This window comes from Schistocerca piceifrons, chromosome 1 (assembly GCF_021461385.2).
Source record: "Schistocerca piceifrons isolate TAMUIC-IGC-003096 chromosome 1, iqSchPice1.1, whole genome shotgun sequence".
Taxonomy (NCBI): domain Eukaryota; kingdom Metazoa; phylum Arthropoda; class Insecta; order Orthoptera; family Acrididae; genus Schistocerca; species Schistocerca piceifrons.
The window spans coordinates 28,309,629-28,331,868 of record NC_060138.1 but is presented as its reverse complement, the minus strand read 5'-3'; the positions used below and the strand labels follow the sequence as shown (position 1 = coordinate 28,331,868).

The 22,240-nt window shown below is 39.4% G+C and overlaps 1 protein-coding gene across 1 annotated transcript in view; it reads right to left on the bottom strand.

Moving 5' to 3' along the window:
* The window catches only part of LOC124789547 (target of rapamycin complex subunit lst8), a 47,379-nt gene that overhangs the window by 5,515 nt on the left and 19,624 nt on the right, over positions 1-22,240 (bottom strand). The window contains exon 7 of the mRNA XM_047256949.1: positions 12,961-13,070. Coding sequence (XP_047112905.1) covers positions 12,961-13,070 — 110 coding nt within the window. The remainder of the gene's footprint in view (positions 1-12,960; positions 13,071-22,240) is intronic.

Sequence of the window (22,240 nt, the reverse complement as noted above, 5' to 3'; positions counted from 1 at the left end):
TAGATTGGCAATGGTGAGGAAAGCGTTCCTTAAGAAGAGAAATTTGTTAACATCGAGTATTGATTTAAGTGTCAGGAAGTCGTTTCTCAAAGTATTTGTATGGAGTGTAGCCATGTATGGAAGTGAAACGTGGACGATAAATAGCTTAGACAAGAAGAGAATAGAAGCTTTCGAAATGTGGTGCTACAGAAGAATGCTGAAGATAGATGGGTTGATCACATAACTAATGAGGTATTGAATAGAATTGGGGAGAAGAGAAGTTTGTGGCACAACTTGACTAGAAGAAGGGATCGGTTGGCAGGACATGTTCTGAGACATCGAGGGATGACAAATTTAGTATTGGTGGGCAGCGTGGAGGGTAAAAATCATAGAGGGAGACCAAGAGATGAATACACTAAACAGATTCAGAAGGATGTAGGTTGCAGTAGGTACTGGGAGATGAAGAAGCTTGCACAGGATAGAGTAGCATGGAGAGCTGCATCAAACCAGTCTCAGGACTGAAGACCACAACAACAACAAAACCGAGAAATTTAATAAATGTAGAGTGACTTGTATTGTCTACATCACTGGTGAGCAGCTGGTGGTCTGCGGGCTGGATCTGATCCACAATTGGTTGCAATGTGTCCTATGGACAAAATTCAAGGAAGAGACAGTAAGGCACCACAGAATTTTGCAATGGAAGTTTTGAAGAGAGATATTGTCAAGCATTGTAAGTAAAGAAACAACGTTCATGATTCGCAAATAAATGTAAACATCTGAAGATGTGATGAACATAAAATGAATGTAGATACTCCCCAAAAAACATTTTTGCAGCATAATTTGCCAGCATGGCTTCTTGGGAAAGAGGTGCCATTCATATTGGTGTGTTTTCCCTATCAACATTATCATCTGGAATGCTACAGTTTTGACTTTATGTGCTAGGAGCACTGATGTCATGTCATGTGACAAAGTGGCCAGAGAGCTTAAGAAAACTATGTGAATGAGGCCTGCAGGTCACCAAAGGCTGCCCACATCTCATCTACATCAAGAGTACAATAAAGATTATTCTCTGTTCTCTTACATGTGAACCATTTCAAAGCTCAAAATTTAAATATTCGAGCTTGCATTTCTTCTTTTATTTGTTCTCTTCTTTTTCTCGTGGCACTTCAGTATTTTAACCAGGATTAGTTAGTAAAAAGCTACAGAAAACTATTTTGAAATTACAAAACTGGTACTTTTCTTCTAAACTGATAAGAATGAAGAGAAGGGAAGTTTAGAGCTTGACGTCTTATAGCACAGATAACATAGAGAGAGAGAGAGAGAGAGAGAGAGAGAGAGAGAGAGAGAGAGAGAGAGAGAGAGAAATCACTAACTCAGATGCATAAAGATGGTGGGAAAGAAGTGGCCATGTCATGTTAAGGAACCATACTGTCATTTACCTCAAATGATTTAAGGAATTACCTAAGACCTATACCATGTTGGCTAGGTAAGGATGTCAACCATACTCTCTGAAAACCTGAGTCCAGCATCTTCCACTTCACTTTGGTTAAATTACCTGGAGAAATGCGAAACAGCTTGTCAAGATAATGACAGATGTCAGTCCCTGATTTGCTGAAGACTGTATGCTGTTGACCAATGTACTTGCCTTGTTTCCTCATTGGTGTCACTGTAAAAAGAGGTTTAAAACTTTGGAGACCAAGTCCAAGCATAGCTCGGGCCACAACCTGTTGCTAAAAAGACCACACTCAGGTATAGGTTGGGTCATGATGTCCATGACTTGCAGGCCACCTATTGCTCAGAAACTGGATTCATTTTATATGAGAAGAATTAAGGAACATCTTGAGACTTGACACTTGATTGGTGCTGCTGTCTCTTATCCATTTCTAGAATTATTTCAAAAGAAACATTAGCAAACATAACAGCTGCTATCGTGAATGGCTGTGCCAATAGGATCACACTGACTTAATTTTATGCACCTACTCACTAAGTCAAGCAGTTTTCTGTAATTCTGCTACAGTTACATCACATTTGTTGAATGACCAAGAAATTCTGGAAGCTCAAGAGGAAGAAAGTGCTTTTTCTTGGGAGGATTATTGTGTTTTCTGTCATTGTTATTTTAAAATTTGTTATCTTTCAAAGATCTATGAAAAATATGAAAAATAAACGTTGAAGCTTGGTCCTTTTTTTGTATGTATTACTCTTGAAGATACATAAATTACATATGTGCAAATAGCACCTTATGTAACACCTTAGATGGCCAATTTCCAGGCCCAATATTCTTCTAAGTACCTGTCTCCAAAGAGTTAACCATTCTCCTTATTTCCATTTACAGTTAACGTGTCACTACCACAAACATAATTAAAGGGAGCAGCATTCAAGGTGCAGGTTGGTTTGAAAGTGTCACAGGGTTTTACTAGGTGCATATTGATCTGTCTGATCTGAGAACTAGTTTCGCAAGCCAGTTAGTTATGAAACTACAGTTAAGATGAAATACAGGTCATGCTGTAACCCCATATTTTTCACTTACTTACAGCACTGCCAGATATGAAGATCACTTCAAGTGACAAGTAATATTGGATGTCTGATCAAGGACCAAACCTCAACCAAAAATCTGTGTTTGGTACTCACCTGCAGAATTGTCCAAAATGACACAACACATGGACCAGTACAATGAAATGTTTGCTGAAACCAAATAAGGACAGTGGAACCATCTCCTTACCAAGCACCAACAAACTGGTCAACAACTCCTGATGTTTAAACATTCACTAGCATTCATTACATGACAATGCTTTGTTGAGCATAAGACACAAAGGAAAAGGTCTGAAGAAATGTTTCTCTGAGCAGTTTTGTATGTGTCTTATCCTGCTGAAATGAAATGAATAGAGATGGGGATAAAATCAGTGAAGAAACACAGACATGAACTGGCATCACTGATTACAGCCCGAGATGTTGCAATGTAATGAGTACAAGGTGACTAATGAAAATCCTACACTCTGCCTGACAAAAAAAGTAAAGCAATCAAAGTCACACTTGGATATCAATGTAAATTTGTACACATATGTACTATTGGTGAATATGTAAATGATTAGAGTTTTCACTCTCTATAACAGCTAGAACAGCAGCCACCAGAGTGCATTAGTTCTTTAGTTCACATTTTGTGTTGTTCCCAGACCTGGTAGGGTCTACAAAGAACACGAACAGTGTCCAGTGATGAATGATCACTGGACAAGACACAAGAGTTGCTGCATACTCACATGAGGCAGTGTTATTAGTACCTGATAGAGCTTGAAAGAGGAATTAATGTGTGTCTCCAGTTGATCAGCTGGTCAAATCGTGCAATATCCAGATTTCTGGAGCATTAGGATGTGACAGTGGTCTGATGTTATGGACTGCACGGGAATGAGAGGGCAAGCATAATTGTCGTCAGCGTTCTGGCTGAATACATCTGACCACAAGCGAGACTCTCTGTATTGTGCACCAAGCACATTTAGTCCCTTCATATTTATGCTTGCCATATGAGGGCGAGTAATGGATTCTGTCCAAATTCTGTGTCATACTCCATCATTGGTCGTAAGTTAGCAGCATCTGGCCTCATGTGAAGGGTGCCATTAATGCCACAGCACAAATGGTAACATGTGGGGTGGTGCATGACCGGGAAGCAGTGACTGCTGGTAAATTGTGTTGCACTGTGTTCAGCAATGAATCACAGTTCTGCAGTGCCCAGGATGACCATCACTGGTGTGTGTGGCAGTGACCTGGAGACAAAGCCTATTCATTCAATGTTTTGGAGAGGCAGAGCAACATTACTCCTGCCATCATGGTATGGGTAACCATCAGGTAGGGCTTCATGTCATTACTAGTAGTAATTGAGGGAAATCTGATGACACAACTATATATCATGGAATTCTTGGCCCCTCATGTGTTACCTCTCACGGGACAATACTGTGCGGACAGTTTTCAACAGGACAATGCTTATCAACAAGAGGCACGTGTCTCTATGAACTGTCTGCAAAATATTGAAGTACTCTTGTGGCCAGCATGATCCCAGGGCCAGCTTGCCTCAGGAGATGATACAATCACTTTATGACACCTTTTCCAGCCAAATCAGTGCATGAATCAAGGCCAGGACTGCTCATAAACTAATGGCCAGTTTGTTGTAGCGTATTTATGTGCAACTGTTCATTAACTTTGAACTCTGTTCTCAGGCTGTGATAAGGTATGCCAACATGGATCAACTCAGAGGCAATGGATCAGCAGTCACTACAAAAGTCCTTTCCTTCTCCCAGAAAATGTTGTGTAGAAGGTCTGACCCAAAAGAACAATACTGATTCTAGAAATCTTTATACTTTCAAAATATGTTGAATTAGTGGTGTTCACCTTTAAAGTAGGAGTGACCCGAGTTCACAGAACTGCGTTGTTCCTTCCACTCCTCACATTATTTCTGAATGTTATCTTCTGTGAAGATATGCAGGAGCTCTGTCATCAGTGTCCTCCATGCAGCAACATGACAGTAGTAAGCTAACCATCCACTATCACTCAGATGAATGATTTTAATGAAACTTGCCACAGTGTACAGACACAATTGAATGTTTAAAGCAGGAAAATTTGTCATTCCATCACAAAGTCACTAATGTGAGCATCCAAGTTATTTTTCTCTTTTTGCATAAAGGTAATATTTTTCACTCTTCTTTTTCTTTTCTTTTTTTAATTTTGATTTATTTTCTTAGCCTAGATGGATTACACAATTCAGTAGTGCTTTAATTTACATGCTGTAGAGATTATATACACATGTTCAACTTTGCAATTGATTCTGTAAATATGAGTATGCAGTTGAGGTGGGTAACTTTCTAGTCCATTATATCGCTGAGCATGTAATTATTTTCAGACACTGATTTCTTTCATTGAGTATATGATTAGTGTTACATTCTCAGCACAACACTGAAATAAATTCTATTACTTCTTCCATTTAGCAAACTGCACCAGTGAGACTGGAGGTGGATGTACAGTACAAGTATGATAATCTTCCACATTCGAGCAATGGGAAGAAAAATCTACTACAAGTTCAAGATTATGATAAAGGATGTTCACAAAATGTTACTTAGTGTGTAATTGTAACTGTCACATTGTCACTTCAAGAATTTTTTATACATGTTGATAGGCAAAACACAGTCAAAAATAAAATTCTGCTGCATGATAACAAGAATTTTTGAAGTATGTTGTGGTATTAAAATTTGCAATTATAGAATGAAAATAAACAGTGTTTGAAGAAATTAGACATACAGTGCAGGAAAAGTGAAAAACTAATGTTGTAATATCAAAATTTAATACAATGTGGCTACCGTGCACTAAAGAATACATCAATCAAGTCATTCTTCATACCACGGTAAGAAACTATAAGTGAGTTTGCATAAAAGAAATCACACTCACCTATTTACTTTTCTAAGAAAAAAATCTACTAAGAGCCCAAGTACCTGATAATATTCAGTGGGTCAGGTCATGAAGTGTCTGATTAAAGAACCGTTCCAGTGCTTGGTTAGAATACCATATAGTTAACAGAATTCCTTTGCAAGCAACATTATCCCAAACATAAATAAACATCTTATTACTATTTATAATACTCATATTATTACCACCACCTCTACACAGAAGAAGTGCCATATTGTTTCACACACTGTCTTATTTCACTGGTAAGAAACTTTCTTCATTATTTTTCTTCTACAATTTCTAACCTTTACATTTTTAATTTGCCTCTTGAATCAAGATTTTATCAAGCATTAATATGCACTTTCTTAGTTTGCTATGTTCTTTACTGTTATTATTACAATCCTTGAAACAAACTGTTTTCAGCAACAACATATCATGATACCATTAAACAAATTATGGTGAACTTAACATTTGCAAAAATGCAGGGTGTATAAAACAGAATCATCTGATTTAAAAAAAAACTTAATTGATATGTTGAGATATGTGAGTGAACAACTTACTGTTGGAAAGAGCAAACTCTGAAGTTTTACATGGTTCCAATTAGGTAGCAGCAGTGTGTGCATTTTGTATCTATGTTCTGTGCAATGCAGGCCAGTAATAACTGTTCAGCATGACTTTTGTACTAGGTATGGTTTGGATCCTCCTACAGCACAGGGAATTAGATGATGGCATGAACAATTCTGAGAAACAGGTTGTTAATGTAAAGGCAAATCACTGGGTTGTCCCCAAGTGTCTGACACAGCCATTGAACGCATCTGCCACACTTTCTCAATGACTCAATAGAAATCTGTTCACCATGCAGCTCGATAGCTCAACTTTCCCCCAATGTCTGTCTGGCATGCATTGTGTCAATGTTTACACATGTAACTACACAAAATTCAGCTACCGCAAGCTCTTCATGAAGGTGACAAACAACAATGTGTGGAGTTCTGCAATTTTGTTCTTGGCAAGATGGAGGATGACAGTTTTCTTTCACGCTTAGTGTTTAGCAACGAGGCAACATTCCATTTAAATGGAAAGGTGAACCGTCATAATGTGAGAACATGGGGTACAGAACAACCACATAACTTCTGCAACATGAGAGCGGCCCTCCAAAATTTAATGTGTTTTGTGCAGTTTTATAGGAAAAAGTGTATGACCCATTTTTCTTTGCCGAGAACACTGTTACAGAAAGCACATATCTCAATATACTTTAGAACTTTCTTTTCCTACAGTTGGAGACAGATTCGAATGACTTCATTTACCAACAGGATGAGGCCCACCACACTGGCATTTGGAAGTGTGGGAATTTTTAAATCAAAGGATTACTGAATGATGAATTGGTCATACTGAACCAAATGGTTCAGCCTTACATTACTGAACACCAAGGTCACCGGATCTGTTTATGTGCCTCCTTTACCAACAATAATGAATTAACTGAGACCTTGCATAATAGCAGCTGCGGAAGCTGTAGCTCCAAGACATGCTTATTGCAGTGAGGGTACAATCTGAATACTGCATTGACATATGCCATGTGTCTCAAGGGGGGCACACTGAACACCTATTAAAAGGTATGAAAAAAACAACATTTTGAGTTTCCCGTTCATCAAAAAACAAAATTCATTGTAAGTGTTTATTAGTTTCAGAAATAAATACATGCCAATATGGATGATTCTTTTTGATACACCCTGTATAATCTCCTTTTTCCTTATGTCACTCTCTTTTGTTTCTCCTCTCATGCCACAACAGGAATTGAAATTATTTCCTGCCCTTTTTTTTTTTTTTTGTCTCACTTGTTGCTCATTGCACTAAACAACACACAATGCAAATACCGTACTGTCAGCCATTGAAGATAAATATAAAAATCAGGAATATGGCACAGCTGCCTGTGACCTAAAGGCTTGTTTGAATACTACAGTGCTTTGTCAAACATGGTCCTCTCAGAGATGGAATGCCGTTACTTTCATCAGACAGAACTAACTCTCCCAGCCAATTATTGGAGGACACACAGTATAATATAGACACTGAAAGTTGGCGTTTCTTCACATGTGCAGGTGGAAATACATTTGACAAGAATCTCTAAAAGTTTAAGCATACAATACACCTCATTACTAACAGCTTAATTTAATAACTATTCTGTCAAACAATCATTTCTGAAAAAAACCTAAATAATTAACACAGTCTGACATCAGACACAAATAATTTATTTGATTCAAATGCATAACATTCTGTAATATATAAAATATTTCACTAAATTTCCTGGCCTTGTTATAAAGTTAGGCAGGGAGTTCTACTAACTAGTTATGGATTGGAAGACTCGAGTGATTAGGGCAGGGAGTATGGACAGCAAATTGTGTGAAATTGGTCTAAATGTCTTGTCTGAAAATTACGTTGAGTGATTTATCAAAGTATTCACCTGTGAAGGTAACGTCTTAGGTTTTGCTGGGGACAAACAGCTGACTCAGTCAGCATAAGGAACTGGGAATCAGTGATTGTATGAGCGTTACACTGAATAGAACTGTAACAAGGAATACACAGAAAGGTAGGAAGACATATCTGCTTAGTGAGAGTGACACAAAAACAGACTTCATATTACCTGAGAGGTCAACATGGAAATTCATCTCCAGCACTAATAAAATTGAGCATCAATAGACAAAGTCCAAGAGCTGTGTACAATACACTTTAGGCAGGTGTGTGTCAAGTACAGTTGTGGGGGGTCGGACAGACCTGCCGTGTTTTGACAGCTGTGGTAGGAATGTGCTAGGAAAGCAAAGAGAGCTTCACTGCAAAATTTAAATGTAGCCAAAGCCTCAACAAAAAATTGAATGAAGCCAAAATTAGTGTAAGGAGACTGTAAAGCATTCAATGAATTCAAACGTAAAATTCTGATTACCAACTTGACATGTTGCAGCAAGAAGTTTTGGCCTTCTGTTAATCGGTAGATGCATCAAAGCCATATGTTCAGACACTCCGTGATTGTAATGGCATCAAAACAGAGGATGACACATGTAAGGCCAAAATATTAAATGTCTTTTTTCAGAACTGTTTCACTGAGGAAGGCTACACTGTAGTCTCTCCTTTAAACTGTCACACGAGCACCAAAATGACATCAAAATAAGTGGGCATGGGGTAGGAAAGCCAATAAAATTTCTAAACAGAGGAAAGGCCACGGGACCTGATATGATACTGATGTAATTATACACAGAACAGATGAAACAACTCGCTCCTCTTCTAGCAATAGTTGTACCATAGATCGCTAGAGGAGCAAATGGTTCCTAATGATTAAAAAAAAAAAACCCACAGTTAATTCCCATTTTCAAAACAGGTTGTCAAACAGATGTGCAAAACTCTGACGTTGGTCTTTTGTAGAATTTTGGAATAAGTTTTATGCTCAAATATTATGAGATTTCTGGAGACTTCTCTGTAGCAATCAACATGGTTTCCACAAACAACAATCATATGAAACCCAGCCTGTGCTGTTCTTCCACAAGATCCAGAAAGCATTAGATACTGGCTCCAGGTTATTGCTGTGTTTCTTGACTTCATGAAGGAGTTAGAAACATTTCTGCACTGCCGCCTACTGAACAAAATATGAGTGTACAGAATATCAGAAGAGCTGTGTGACTTGGTTTAAGAGTTTGTAGCAAATAGAACACAATACGTTAAGTTTCAATGGAGAGAAATTTTCGCATAGAAATAATCTCCAGCATACCCAAGGGAGTGTAGTAGGATCCTTACTTACCACAATATATATAAACGACATAGAGGATAATATTGGAAGTTCCACTTGCCTTTTCACAAATGATGCTGTTGTATACAGAGAAGTTGCAATGCTAGAGAACTGTAGCAAAGCACAGGAGGACTGCAGATGACTCTCAACACAAACTACTGAGAGGTATTGGGCATAAATATGCAGAAAGACCCATTATTTTAAGGTTACTGGTTTGCAGAGCAATCCCTGGAAACAACTGGATTGCACAGCAATCTCTGGAAGCAGGTACAACCATAAAATATCCAGGAGTATGCAAGTGGGGCAATTTAAAATGGAATTACCTCATAAATCTACTTGCAGATAAGGCAGATGTCAGACAGAATCCTCAGGAAATTTAGTCCAGCCACAAAGGAGATAGCTTACAAAACCCTAGTTTGAGCAACACTTGAATACTTCTCAGCAGTCTGGGATATGTGCCAGATAGGATTGATAGGAGAAACAGAGAAGATCCACATGTGTTTTGTTACGGGTTTATATAGTAAGCACAAAAGTGTCATGGAAGCATTCAAGCAATTCCAGGGGCAGATGCTACAAAAAATGCATTCTGCACAAGAGTCCACCAATATACCGCTTTCTCCTATGTGTATCTTGTGAAAGGGGCATGACTGTAAAATTACAGAGCTTTGAGCCCACACAAAAGGCTTACCAGCAATCATTCTTCTCATGAACCATTCATAACAGGGACAGGGAAAGGGGAAAGTGACGGTGGTACACCAAGTACCCTCCATCACACACCGTAACGTGCCCTGTAGATTACAGATGTAGATGTAAGACAACCAATGACCCTGAAATTTAGGGCAAATAAAACAATTATGAACTCACGGTACCTTCCTACACATTGTGAAGGTGGTATAATATAGCCTCCAATTGGCTGGTGAACCACCACACTGAGCTGCATGCAGAAAACATATACCAGGTCTATCTTAGAGTACCTCACATACCTGAAATTTTATTAGACATAAGTATTACCCAATCATCCACACAATTACAAAAGGAAAAAATTTCAATACCATCTTTTCCACAAGTGGGATGCAGTGTGAAAGATTACACATCTTGTTGAAAATCAAAAATACAAATGAAAATTATAAAATCTGTGGAAAAGACAGCAATAGAATGTGAAAAATGGTGAAACATATCAAACAAGGAAGGAAACCCAGCTGAAGAAATCATGGATTACTTCTATTCCTCATCATGTATTACTTGTGACCAGGTGGTCTAATCTGCTCAGATGGCATTCCAGTAAGATAATTTAGAGATACATGCCAAATACAATAACTGGAATGTATTAATCAGCTATTTCAACAGGGCCAAGGCTTCCTAAAATCATGTCCTGAAATGAGATCCATTCTGTCTGAAATTTTGCCCACCACACCCAGAACAGCTTTTCATCGTCCTCCCAATCTCTGCAATATTCTTGTCAGACCCTATGCTCTTTCTGCATTTATCTCCTACCCTACGGCTCCCACTCATGTGACCGTGCCTGCTCCCAGATTTGTCCTGTGCGCCCTCCTACCACCACCTCAGCAGCCTTGTAACTGCAAAACATATACTATCTAAGGGAGAGCCACCTGTGGAATGACAAATGTAATATACCGTCAAATTATCAGTTAGGATGAATGGGATAGGCAGAGGGTGTATACTAGGAATACACAATATCCTGAAACTTCCTGGCAGATCAAAACTGTGTGCCAGACCGAGACTCCAACTCGGGACCTTTGCCTTTCGCTGGTAAGTGCTCTACCAAATGAGCTACCCAAGCATGCATGACTCACGCCCTGTCCTCACAGCTTTACTTCTGCCAGTATCTCGTCTCCTACCTTCCAAACTTTACAGAAACTCTCCTGCGAAACTTGCAGAACTAGCACTCCTGAAAGAAAGGATATTGTGGAGACATGGCTTAGCCACAGCCTGGGGGATGTTTCCAGAATGAGATTTTCACTCTGCAGTGGAGTGTGCGCTGATATGAAACGTCCTGGCAGATTAAAACTGTGTGCCGGACCGAGACTTGAACTCGGGACCTTTGCTCGCACTTGGTAGAAGCCACTGGCTCCGAAAGCTTGCCCGTCTGTCTGTGTCTGTGTGTGTGTTTTCTGCCACGTAGTAAGTACACTTTTTATCTATCCAATTAAATTATTTTGTCCAAAACTGATTGTTTTTGTTGTTAAATATAACAATACATAACATTCTTGTGAACTGTTAAGATATTTGACACTCACAGCCAAGTTTGCAGTAAAATACAAAATCAAGGTAGATCTTTTACATACAGAAAAGAGCTTGATTCCCATGCATTGGGCATAGACCCCAGGAGAATCATGAGCTTATACTTTATGGTTGCCTCCTTAATTAGTGCTGACTTCTGACAGGGAGAACCTAGATTTGATTTTGATTGACGTCAATACGTTCTCCTGCATTGAAAGCGTCTGGACTGGAATTCCACTTAGCCTTGTGAGATCTAATGGTTGGCTGTTTAAGGAAATAAGAAGTGAAAGTGACACGAAAGCCATGAAAGCGGCATAAGAGTGAAGAGCTTGCTTAGGATGGAAACAGCAACACAACACTTGATTCATTTATGGCTGAAAATTTTCAGATATGACACCAAAAGACCTTTAACCATGTCTGGCTAAGCATTTGACAATACACACTTGCTGGCACAATATGTTAAAATTAGTGAAATTTTTGTGGCAGAATGAGTGAACCAAGAGAATTAACAGAGTATGATAAAAGAACCAGAAGTTTCAGCATTCAATCAGAGTGATAACACACAAGTAGGAGATTCCTTGCATAGTACTAACAATGTCGTTATCGTGTGGAAATATCTGTCGAGGACTAAACACTCTCATCACTCTGGTAGGCCTGAGAAATTAACTGATGTATTTGTTAGGCATTCTCTTCAACTACTCTGAGCATTTATGTTGCAGCTGGGATACAGAAGTCAGTGATAGAATTATCAACTGACAAATTCGCTTTTTACATTTGTGATGTGGCCCAAAAGCCACTAGTCAAGTGAAACAGTGTGTGACACTGTTTAAAGTCGCTCAAGCAGTGGCTATTGCATATATATTGGTTGCACCTTTTATTTACATGTTTCGTGCTTTTAGAAGGAATACCAAAGGGTCTCTGAAGATTTACTTGGTATAAGAACTTCTGGAATAACTGAATTGTTTTTAACAGGGGGGGGGGGGGGGGGGGGGGAAAGGGGGCTTTAAAAGTAATTTACAAGATGTTATAGTAACTAAACATTCCTAATAGAAAAGTCATAATTTCCAGCAAGTCCATTCCAATTTCTTCAAACAAATAGCCAAAAGGTAGACACAGAAAAGAACACACACACACACACACACACACACACACACACACACACACACACATGAAACATAAAATATTTCATTATATGGAAATAAAGATAACGTTACATTTTTTCAAACATATATAATTATTCTACAAACAATATTTACAAACCTTTTCAATGTATACTCACAAGCACTGTTTCCCTACACATTAAGAAATAATGATTTGTAAACTGAATAGAAATTTTTAATATACACCACCACAACATATAAATAATACTGAATTCAGACTAGTACAATACTGCAAACTAAAATAAAAGTATCTTACCATAATCTATGGCAGCAGCCACCAGATAATCTTCTTTATCAAATACAAGAAAATTCCAAAATTAAAAGCACAAAAAGAGACATAGTAATTTGTTGAATGTGAAATCAAATACAAAGGAATTAATCCCTTACTATATAATCACGGAATGCCAAAGCTGTAATTGCCTTTTGATGACCTGAGTAGACCTTCTCAAGATTTCCCGTTAGAACATTCCATAAACGGGCAACACCATCTGATGATGCTGAAAAACAATTACAAGAGGGAACATCACAAATGGGCCTGCAGCCAATACCATTCTATATGACAGATAAGATATAAAATCTTGCTGAGAAATTTGTACATTCTATACTGTTTTTGACAAGTGACTATATTCATTAATGAACTTTGAATTCAAGACGACAACTTTTATATGTTGCTAGTGGAAGATTCAAGAAGGAGGGGATGAAATGTGTTGTATCTGTTAATGTTTTGGAGTTAAAATAGTACACTACTGTTCCATCTTGAATGATCAATCAAGACAGGATTGACCTCTGATCACTGTTCAAATGCTCTGACAACCAGGATCAAGTAAAATCAGGGGTTACTTTCTTTTCACTGTCAAATGTTAGGCCTAAAAAAAGGGGTTGGGAGTAGCACTCTATTGCTGATGCGATTTTGCTTTTTTACAGGAATTGTACAAGGGTTGGAACATTAATAGTGGCAACTATTTATTTACAGACTTTCAAAGTAGTCAGCAGCATTGTGTATAAAACATTGCCAGCGATGTGGAAGTCGTAGGATAATCTTAGCAGCGTCAGTTGTGTTGTCAGTTCGAGTGGCGCGGTCTATTGCCCGACGAATTTGTAGCAGTTCTGAAGCGAATGCCATGAAGTGTTTCCTTCAGTTTAGAAATTGAGTTGAACTAACGAGGGCTTAAGCCTGGGGAGTGCAGTAGGTGGTATAGCACTTAGCAGCCCCATCAGTCAAACAAATCAGTAATTCTATGTGCTTGTGCATTGTCCTGCAAAATGATGGTCAGGTCCTGCAGAAAGTGTCATCACCTCAATCTTTAAGCGGTGGTAGGTTGTGTTCCAAAAATGAACAGGATAGAAACAGAAGTGTGGGTTAGACAAGAGTTCATTATGCAGTAATGACGACCACTGATGAATTTCATCGGTGGTGGCACTTCAGGAACACTTCATTTGGTAACAATGAATGTATTAGGGGTTTCTGTCAATAATTCATAATATAATCTATCAAACAAAATGTATAGGGAAACAGAAATAAACACTTATTACACCAGTGATATTCTTACACACACCAAGAGTTTCATACTCGGTATTCCTACACAACATGATAGGAAGCATTTGTAAATGATTTTGAGAGAGAGCAGATAGATGAGTAGGTAGGCAGGTAAGTAGATAGATAGATAGATAGAGAGAGAGAGAGAGAGAGAGAGAGAGAGAGAGAGTGCAAGGATGGTTCCTTTAGCTATTTTTTTTCTCATGTCTGCATGAGAAATAAACTGCAACAGCAACTCCAAAAATCTCACTCGTACACACAAATGTATGGGCGCATATATCAACTGCACAATTCTTCACTGCTCATAGATTATGTATGGACACTTTTACCTGACCGTCTTAAGTGTGGGGTGTTTTGATGTATAGTTGCGTAAGATACTGGTAAAGGATGGGCCTGAACTACAACATTTACAAAACTGCGAACCTCAGCAAACAACTGCACTGTAGCCATTAGCAAATCCTTTGTTTCCTCTGCTTTGCTTTGTGATGTACTTGCTCTTTTTTTCCTTTTCTTATTTTGAAATGTCTGCAGAGACCAATGTTGGTCTGTTACGGGGTTTGAATAAAACTCTCGCAACACCAGTTCAGATTTCCATATGACCATTATGTCAGTTTTGCCTTCACAGGAGCACAGCCCTGTGAGAGGAAAGTGGGGCTTGCTTCCACCCCCCCCCCCCCCTCCCCCCAACAGCACTAAGTGCCTTTAATATGAGAAATAATAGTGTGTATATGAATTGTTCAAAGTTATAATGTGGATTTTGGGAAACAAATTTGATCAAATTATCAGCATTCACCAAAAGTAGCAACACCATGAGTTTGGGGAGACAGGTTCAAACTAATTAGTATCAATGATATTGGAGAGCCCTTCACTGTTCCTTCTTGTTAGCAAAAAGATCTATCGCTGCTGAATTGAAATTTTCAACTTTATACACACATGACTTTTTACAGGATAGCATCCCTAAGGCACTAAGGAAATCTTCTTTCATAGGATTTCATAGAAATATTTTAATTCTCTTGAGCATTGAAAAGCTCCGCCCAGTTTCTGATGTTGAGAAAGGTACCAACAAAGCTCACCCTCTACAGTCAGTGAAGGATATGGAATGGCACTAGAAATTCAGGAATATTGAAGACCTATGAAAAGGTTTCCCGAGGGCATGCAGCTTTACTGTATGGTTAATTGATGATGGCATCCTCTTGGGTAAAATATTCCGGAGGTAAAATAGTCCCCCTTCGGATCTCCGGGCGGGGACTACTCAAGAGGACGTCGTTATCAGGAGAAAGAAAACTGGCGTTCTACGGATTGGAGCGTGGAATGTCAGATCCCTTAATCGGGCAGGTAGGTTAGAAAATTTAAAAAGGGAAATGGATAGGTTAAAGTTAGATATAGTGGGAATTAGTGAAGTTCAGTGGCAGGAGGAAAAAGACTTTTGGTCAGGTGAATACAGGGTTATAAATACAAAATCAAATAGGGGTAATGCAGGAGTAGGTTTAGTAATGAATAAAAAAATAGGAGTGCGGGTAAGCTACTACAAACAGCATAGTGAATGCATTATTGTGGCCATGCCTACTACAGTAGTACAAGTCTATATGCCAATTAGCTCTGCAGATGATGAAGAAATTGATGAAATGTATGATGAGGTTGTATACATGGAAGAATCCTGGAGATACTAGAAGGTATCAGATAGATTATATAATGGTAAGACAGAGATTTAGGAACAAGGTTTTAAATTGTAAGACATTTCCAGGGGCAGATGTGGACTCTGACCACAATCTATTGGTTATGAATTGTAGATTAAAACTGAAGAAACTACAAAAAGGTGGGAATATAAGGAGATGGGACCTGGATAAACTGACTAAACCAGAGGTTGTACAGAGTTTCAGGGAGAGCATAAGGGAACAATTGACAGGAATGTGGGAAAGAAATACTGTAGAAGAAGAATGGGTAGCTCTGAGGGATGAAGTAGTGAAGGCAGCAGAGGATCAAATAGGTAAAAAGACGAGGGAGGGCTAGTAGAAACCCTTGGTTAACAGAAGAAATATTGAATTTAATTTATGAAAGGAGAAAATATAAAAATGCAATAAATGAAGCAGGCAGAAAGGAACACAAATGTCTCAAAAATGAGATTGACAGGAAGTGCAAAATGGCTAAGCAGGGATGGCTAGACGACAAAATGTAAGGATGTAGAGGCTTATATCACTAGGGGTAAGATAGATACTGCCTACAGGAAAATTACCCAGTTCTAAGCAAAGAAGGGAAAGCAGAAAGGTGGAAGGAGTATATAGAGGGTCTATACAAGGGCGATGTACTTGAGGATAATATTATGGAAATGGAAGTGGATGTAGATGAATATGAAATGAGAGATACGATACTGCGTGAAGAGTTTGACAGAGCACTGAATGACCTGAGTCGAAACAAGGCCCCAGCAGTAGACAACATTCCATTAGAACTACTGATGGCCTTGGGCAAGTCAATCCTGACAAAACTCTACAATGTGGTGAGCAAGATGTATGAGACAGGCAAAATACCCTCAGACTTCAACAAGAATATTATAATTTCAATCCCAAAGAAAGCTGGGGTTGACAGATGTGAAAATTACCGAACTATCAGTTTAATAAGTCACTGCTGCAAAATACTAATGCGAATTCTTTAAAGAGGAATGGAAAACCTGGTAGAAGCCGACCTTGGGGAAGATCAGTTTGGATTCTGTAGAAATGTTGGAACACGTGAAGTAATACTGACCTTACGATTTATCTTAGAAGAAAGATTAAAGAAAGGCAAACCTACATTTCTAGCATTTGTAGACTTAGAAAAAGCTTTTGACTGTGTTGACTGGAATACTCTCCTTCAAATTCTAAAGGTGGCAGGGGTAAAATACAGGAAGCGAAAGGCTATTTACAATTTGTACAGAAACCAGATGGCAGTTATAAGAGTCGAGGGACATGAAAGGGAAGCAGTGGTTGGGAAGGGAGTGAGACAGGGTTGTAGCCTCTCCCCGATATTATTCAATCTGTATATTGAGCAAGCAGTAAAGGAAACAAAAGAAAAATTCAGAGTAGGTATTAAAATCCACGGAGAAGAAATAAAAACTTAGAGGTTCACCGATGACATTATAATTCTGTCAGAGACAGCAAATGACATGGAAGAACAGTTGAACAGAATGGACAGTGTATTGAAAGGAGGATATAAGATGAACATCAACAAAAGCAAAACGAGGATAATGGAATATAGTCGAATTAAGTCGGGTGATGCTGAGGGAATTAGATTAGGAAATGAGATGCTTAAAGTAGTAAATGAGTTTTGCTATTTGTTGAGCAAAATAACTAATGATGGTAGAACTAGTGAGGATATAAAATGTAGACTGGCAATGGCAAGGAAGCGTTTCTGAAGAAGAGAAATTTGTTAACATCAAGTATAGATTTAAGTGTCAGGAAGTCGTTTCTGAAAGTATTTGTATGGAGTGTAGCCATGTATGGAAGTGAAACATGGATGATAAATAGTTTGGACAAGAAGACAATAGAAGCTTTTGAAATGTGGTGCTACAGAAGAATGCTGAAGATTAGAGGGGTAGATCACATTACTAATGAGGAGGTATTGAATAGAATTGGGGAGGAGTTTGTGGCACAACTTGGCAAGAAGAAGGGACCGGTTGGTAGGACATGTTCTGAGGCATCAAGGGATCACCAGTTTCGTATTGGAGGGCAGCGTGGAGGGTAAAAATCGTAGAGGGAGACCAAGAGATGAATACACTAAGCAGATTCAGAAGGATGTAGGTTGCAGTAAGTACTGGGAGATGAAGAAGCTTGCACAGGATAGAGTAGCATGGAGAGCTGCATCAAACCAGTCTCAGGGCTGAAGACCACAACAATAACAACAACAACGACAACAATGAAAAGGTATGGAAAAAAAAACTTCGAGTTTCCTGTTCATAAAATAACAAAATGCATTGTATATGTTTATTAGTTTCAGAAACACAGACGTGTCAAATCAGATGATTCTTTTCAATACACTCTGTACTGTAACAGAGGATTAAAGAAGGTTTCAGCCCCCAATGTATTCTACTATTGTCACTAGGAGGCAAATCGTGCCTCTGTAGGTTTGGCACTTTACTGGCCTCTGATGGGAGGAACGTAAAGCTCTGGGTCAGAGCAAAGCAGCCTCTATCCGTGCCATAAGAAGTGTGTAGAAACCAACAGCCTAGCCTTTTACTCAGTGCTTCTGAGTGCAGATGGTCTAAATATGGCGTTGGCACCAAGCTTCAGAAAACTACTGCGAGAGTGTGCGCGGCTTAATGCACCTCTCCAAATCAGAAAACACACACTCGGAAACAATGTTTTATGCACAATTCATACAGATTTCTGTTTCTTTCTTTTCCATACATGTGGTGCTATAGCACAGCAGCACTATCCCAGAAGCTGCCCTGACATGCAGCGACGAAGATTTTTGATCATTTGCCATACACAATAAAATGTCTGACAGGTAGCACAAGTTCTACATCTAACCTAAAATCATTTCCCCTGGACAACTTCTTCTATTCTATGGATGAATATCAATTTAAAAAGTGGTAGCTTGTAAAAAAGAAAGAAAGTAATTACATTTTAAGTGTGGTGACATGAACAGAACTAAATATAACGTCTTCATTAATGTTAATATTAATCACATATCAACCGCACCTGTAAACTGACCTGTTCCACATCATTTCAATAAAAGAATAATTCAAATGATTTATGGGACACGTAACACTAACTAATTAACTAACTAACTAATTAATTAAATCACAATATCCCCAATTACAAAATTCAGTACTGTTTTTATTTAATTTCTCGACACTTCTTCCTCATAGTAACATACAGTCAACATTAGTTAATTAAAAATTCCATTCAAACTGCAAAACATCATATATATTGTCAAGGTTTGTTCTAAAGACCACGAGCTGATCAGTTATTTTCAGCTGAAATGTCAAGAATGCACTGCTTTTAAGTCATCAATTTGACTGCTTCAGGATCACAATCCATGAGTGAGCTTTTAGTGCACTTGAATGAAGTTTATCTGTATGACCGCAATGAGGTAACTAGCATTATAACCATATTTGTGCTAAGAGAAATAAGAAATAGTTTACAGTGAATGTAAGGTAATACAGAAGCCATGAAATGATAAATTTTAGTGAGGATACAACACCCTGAATTTTTTTTATGTAGCAAACAACAGACAGAACATAATAAAAACCAATAAAGAATATTCAAATGTATGAAAAGTTTATAATTATCAGCATAACTGTTGAGAAAAAAATTAAGATTGTTAACAGAAGAGGAGGGCAACAATAAGAAACAGTCAACATCGCCGAAAAGTTTTTAAAAATGCCAAAATGATAAACCAAAGTATTGCAAAGGCAAGATATCACATAATCAATGAGCCAGGAGAAATATGTTCAAACAAGGTAGAGAAGGAGAAAAATTATGATTCAGTAGGGCAACGTGGCACAGACGATACAAATAGTAATGACCACAAAGAGGAGGAAAACACAGAAAGATGAAAGATGTGTCTGTTAAATTACAATGATCAGCCAGAACACTATGAGCACAGACCTAATATCAATATAAACCTGTCCAGATGATAGAAGCATCACCTGGTGAGGAATAATTGCTAGTCAGACATACGCACCGTGCATGTAGTATCAGTGTGCATGCTGTCTGTGTGTAGAAGGGGGAAGGCGTGTGATCTGTCTGAACTTGACTGAGGGCACACCGGAATGGCCCGAAGGCTCAGCACGAGCATTTCTGAATCTGCGCAACTTGTCACATGTTTGAGGAGTGCTGTGTCGAGTGTCTTCAACACGTGTCGAAACCAAGGTGAAACCACATACAGAAGTCGTGGGGTCGGGTGGCCACTCATCATTACAGATGTCGAACGTCATAGGGTGGGCAGACTGGTAAAGCAGGACAGGCGGTGAACTGTGCCGGAACTAACATCAGACTTTAATGCTGGACAGACTACAAGTGTGTCCGAACACACTGTGCACTGAAAACTCCTAACAACTGGCCTCCACAGCTGCTGACACATGCACGTGACAATGTTAACACCATAACTTCAGCAACTATGACTGAAATGGGCATGTGACCATCAGCACTGGCCTTTTGCACAGTGGTAGAGTGTTCAAGGGTATGATGAACTCCGACACTGGCCCCCTTCCCGGAATATATGGAATATGTGGTGGCAACGTCCTCCAATGACCAACCGAGGCCTCGTTGCTTCCGTGCCACGATGCATCGCCACTGTTACCTGTACGAAAGGTGGACATAGGGGCTACTGGGTAGGTGGTCATAATGTTCTGGCTGATGTATGACACACCTGAAATCTGAACAGTCAACTTAAGCAAAAACACAGTGTTTTGCAGGCGCAAGAGCTGGCATTGGCAGAGGCTCATTCTACATTGCTGGTCTCAGCCTGGAGTAGAGCCCACGTCTGGAGCTTATATGTACTTGTCACACCAACATTTGAAGACTTTTCTCTGGTCACTACCGTTTTGATTCTCTCCTTGCAACCTACAACAGTCATTAGCTGCAGCATGGAAATGCAGGATCTGTTCACCTTGAAGCTTTCTTCTTTAAGTTATTGTCATGTTTGTGAATTTCTATGGCTTTCCTGGACATGCAGGCATGGTAGCTCTCTTTCGCATCACGAACTTCCACACTGTTGAATTTCATTATGTGGTTCACCAGTTAATTTCTTCACCAGTTTTGTTTTGTTTTAGGGCACAAAAACAACTAGGGTCATACGCGACCATGTCAGAATGGTAGAACACGAAGAAAAAGAGAGGAGTTAAAAACAACTACCCATCAATCCCAACTGATGGAAGAGAAAACTGCTAAAAACAGTGACGTGAAGAAAGGTCTACAAAATATGCCATGTAGAAACTGAGGTCCAGAACTAAGAATTAAATGGCCTTCACCATATTGCTGTGATGGATAAAGAGTAAAACACGGTCAACAGCCCATGTGTCATCTGCTAAAATGGCCGATAACTCAAACGGGACCATTAAAAAAAAGGGGCATTCCATCAAGAGATGATGGACAGTCAAAAGTTGGGCACAATGTGTACAAAGTGGTGGGGAAGCACCCCTTAACAAATGGCAATGGCTAAAGAGACAATGCCCAATATGCAACCTAGTTAAAATGATCTCCTCACAGTGAAAGGGCCCAGAGGAGGTCATCCAAGCCATATGGAGAGGCTTAATAACCCGGAGCTTGTTCCCATGAAGGGAGGACTCCACCTGCTGACAGACAGCAACAAAGAGATCATCGGAGGAAATATAAAAACTAGAGGGCTGAGGTACAAGGACTGCATCCTGGTTAGCGATGTGACCGAGAACAGACATAAACATCACAGAGGCTCCATCACGAGTGAGCAAGTGACACCTTTCCTGGACCCACTGCACTAAGGGATGGATGGTGTGCAGCACACAGAGGCTTTGAAGGGCACTGAGAGAGTCTAAGCAGATAATGCAATTGACCTGAAACAGGGCAAAGAGCTCTGCTGTAAATACTGAGTAGTGTTACAGAAGCTGATACCGAAAAACATCGTCATGAAAGCATACCTGATACCACAGTCAGTCTGAGAGCCATCAGTGTACACAAAAGTATGTACTATCACGAAATTCCATGGAACTGAAGGCAATACAGTGAGGCTGGAGTAGTGTCCTTAGGAAGTGAATGAAGGCCAAGGTGAACACAGGCCATCGCAATAAGCCAAAGTGCTGAAGGGTTCACACTCATTCGGGAAGTAGCGTGAAAGAAGTAGCGTGAAGTCAGGCTGCCGGAGCAAGAGCCGAAACCGAACTCCAGGAGATAACAGAGAAGAGGGACATGCTCCATACTGGCAGTCAAAGGAATCATCAATGAAGGAGGCATAGGATGGGTGGCCATGCATGGCAGACAAATGGCACGCACATCTGCTGTGGAGAAAGTCACGGTGGTAGGACAGTGGCAGTTAGGCAGCTCCTGCATATATACTCTCAACTGGGCTAGTGCAAGAGGCACCAGTGGCCAAACGGATGCCACAATGGTAGACAGTATTGAGAGGATGTAAGATGCGCAGATGCATAAATGAAACACCCATAGTCTAGTTTCGAACGGA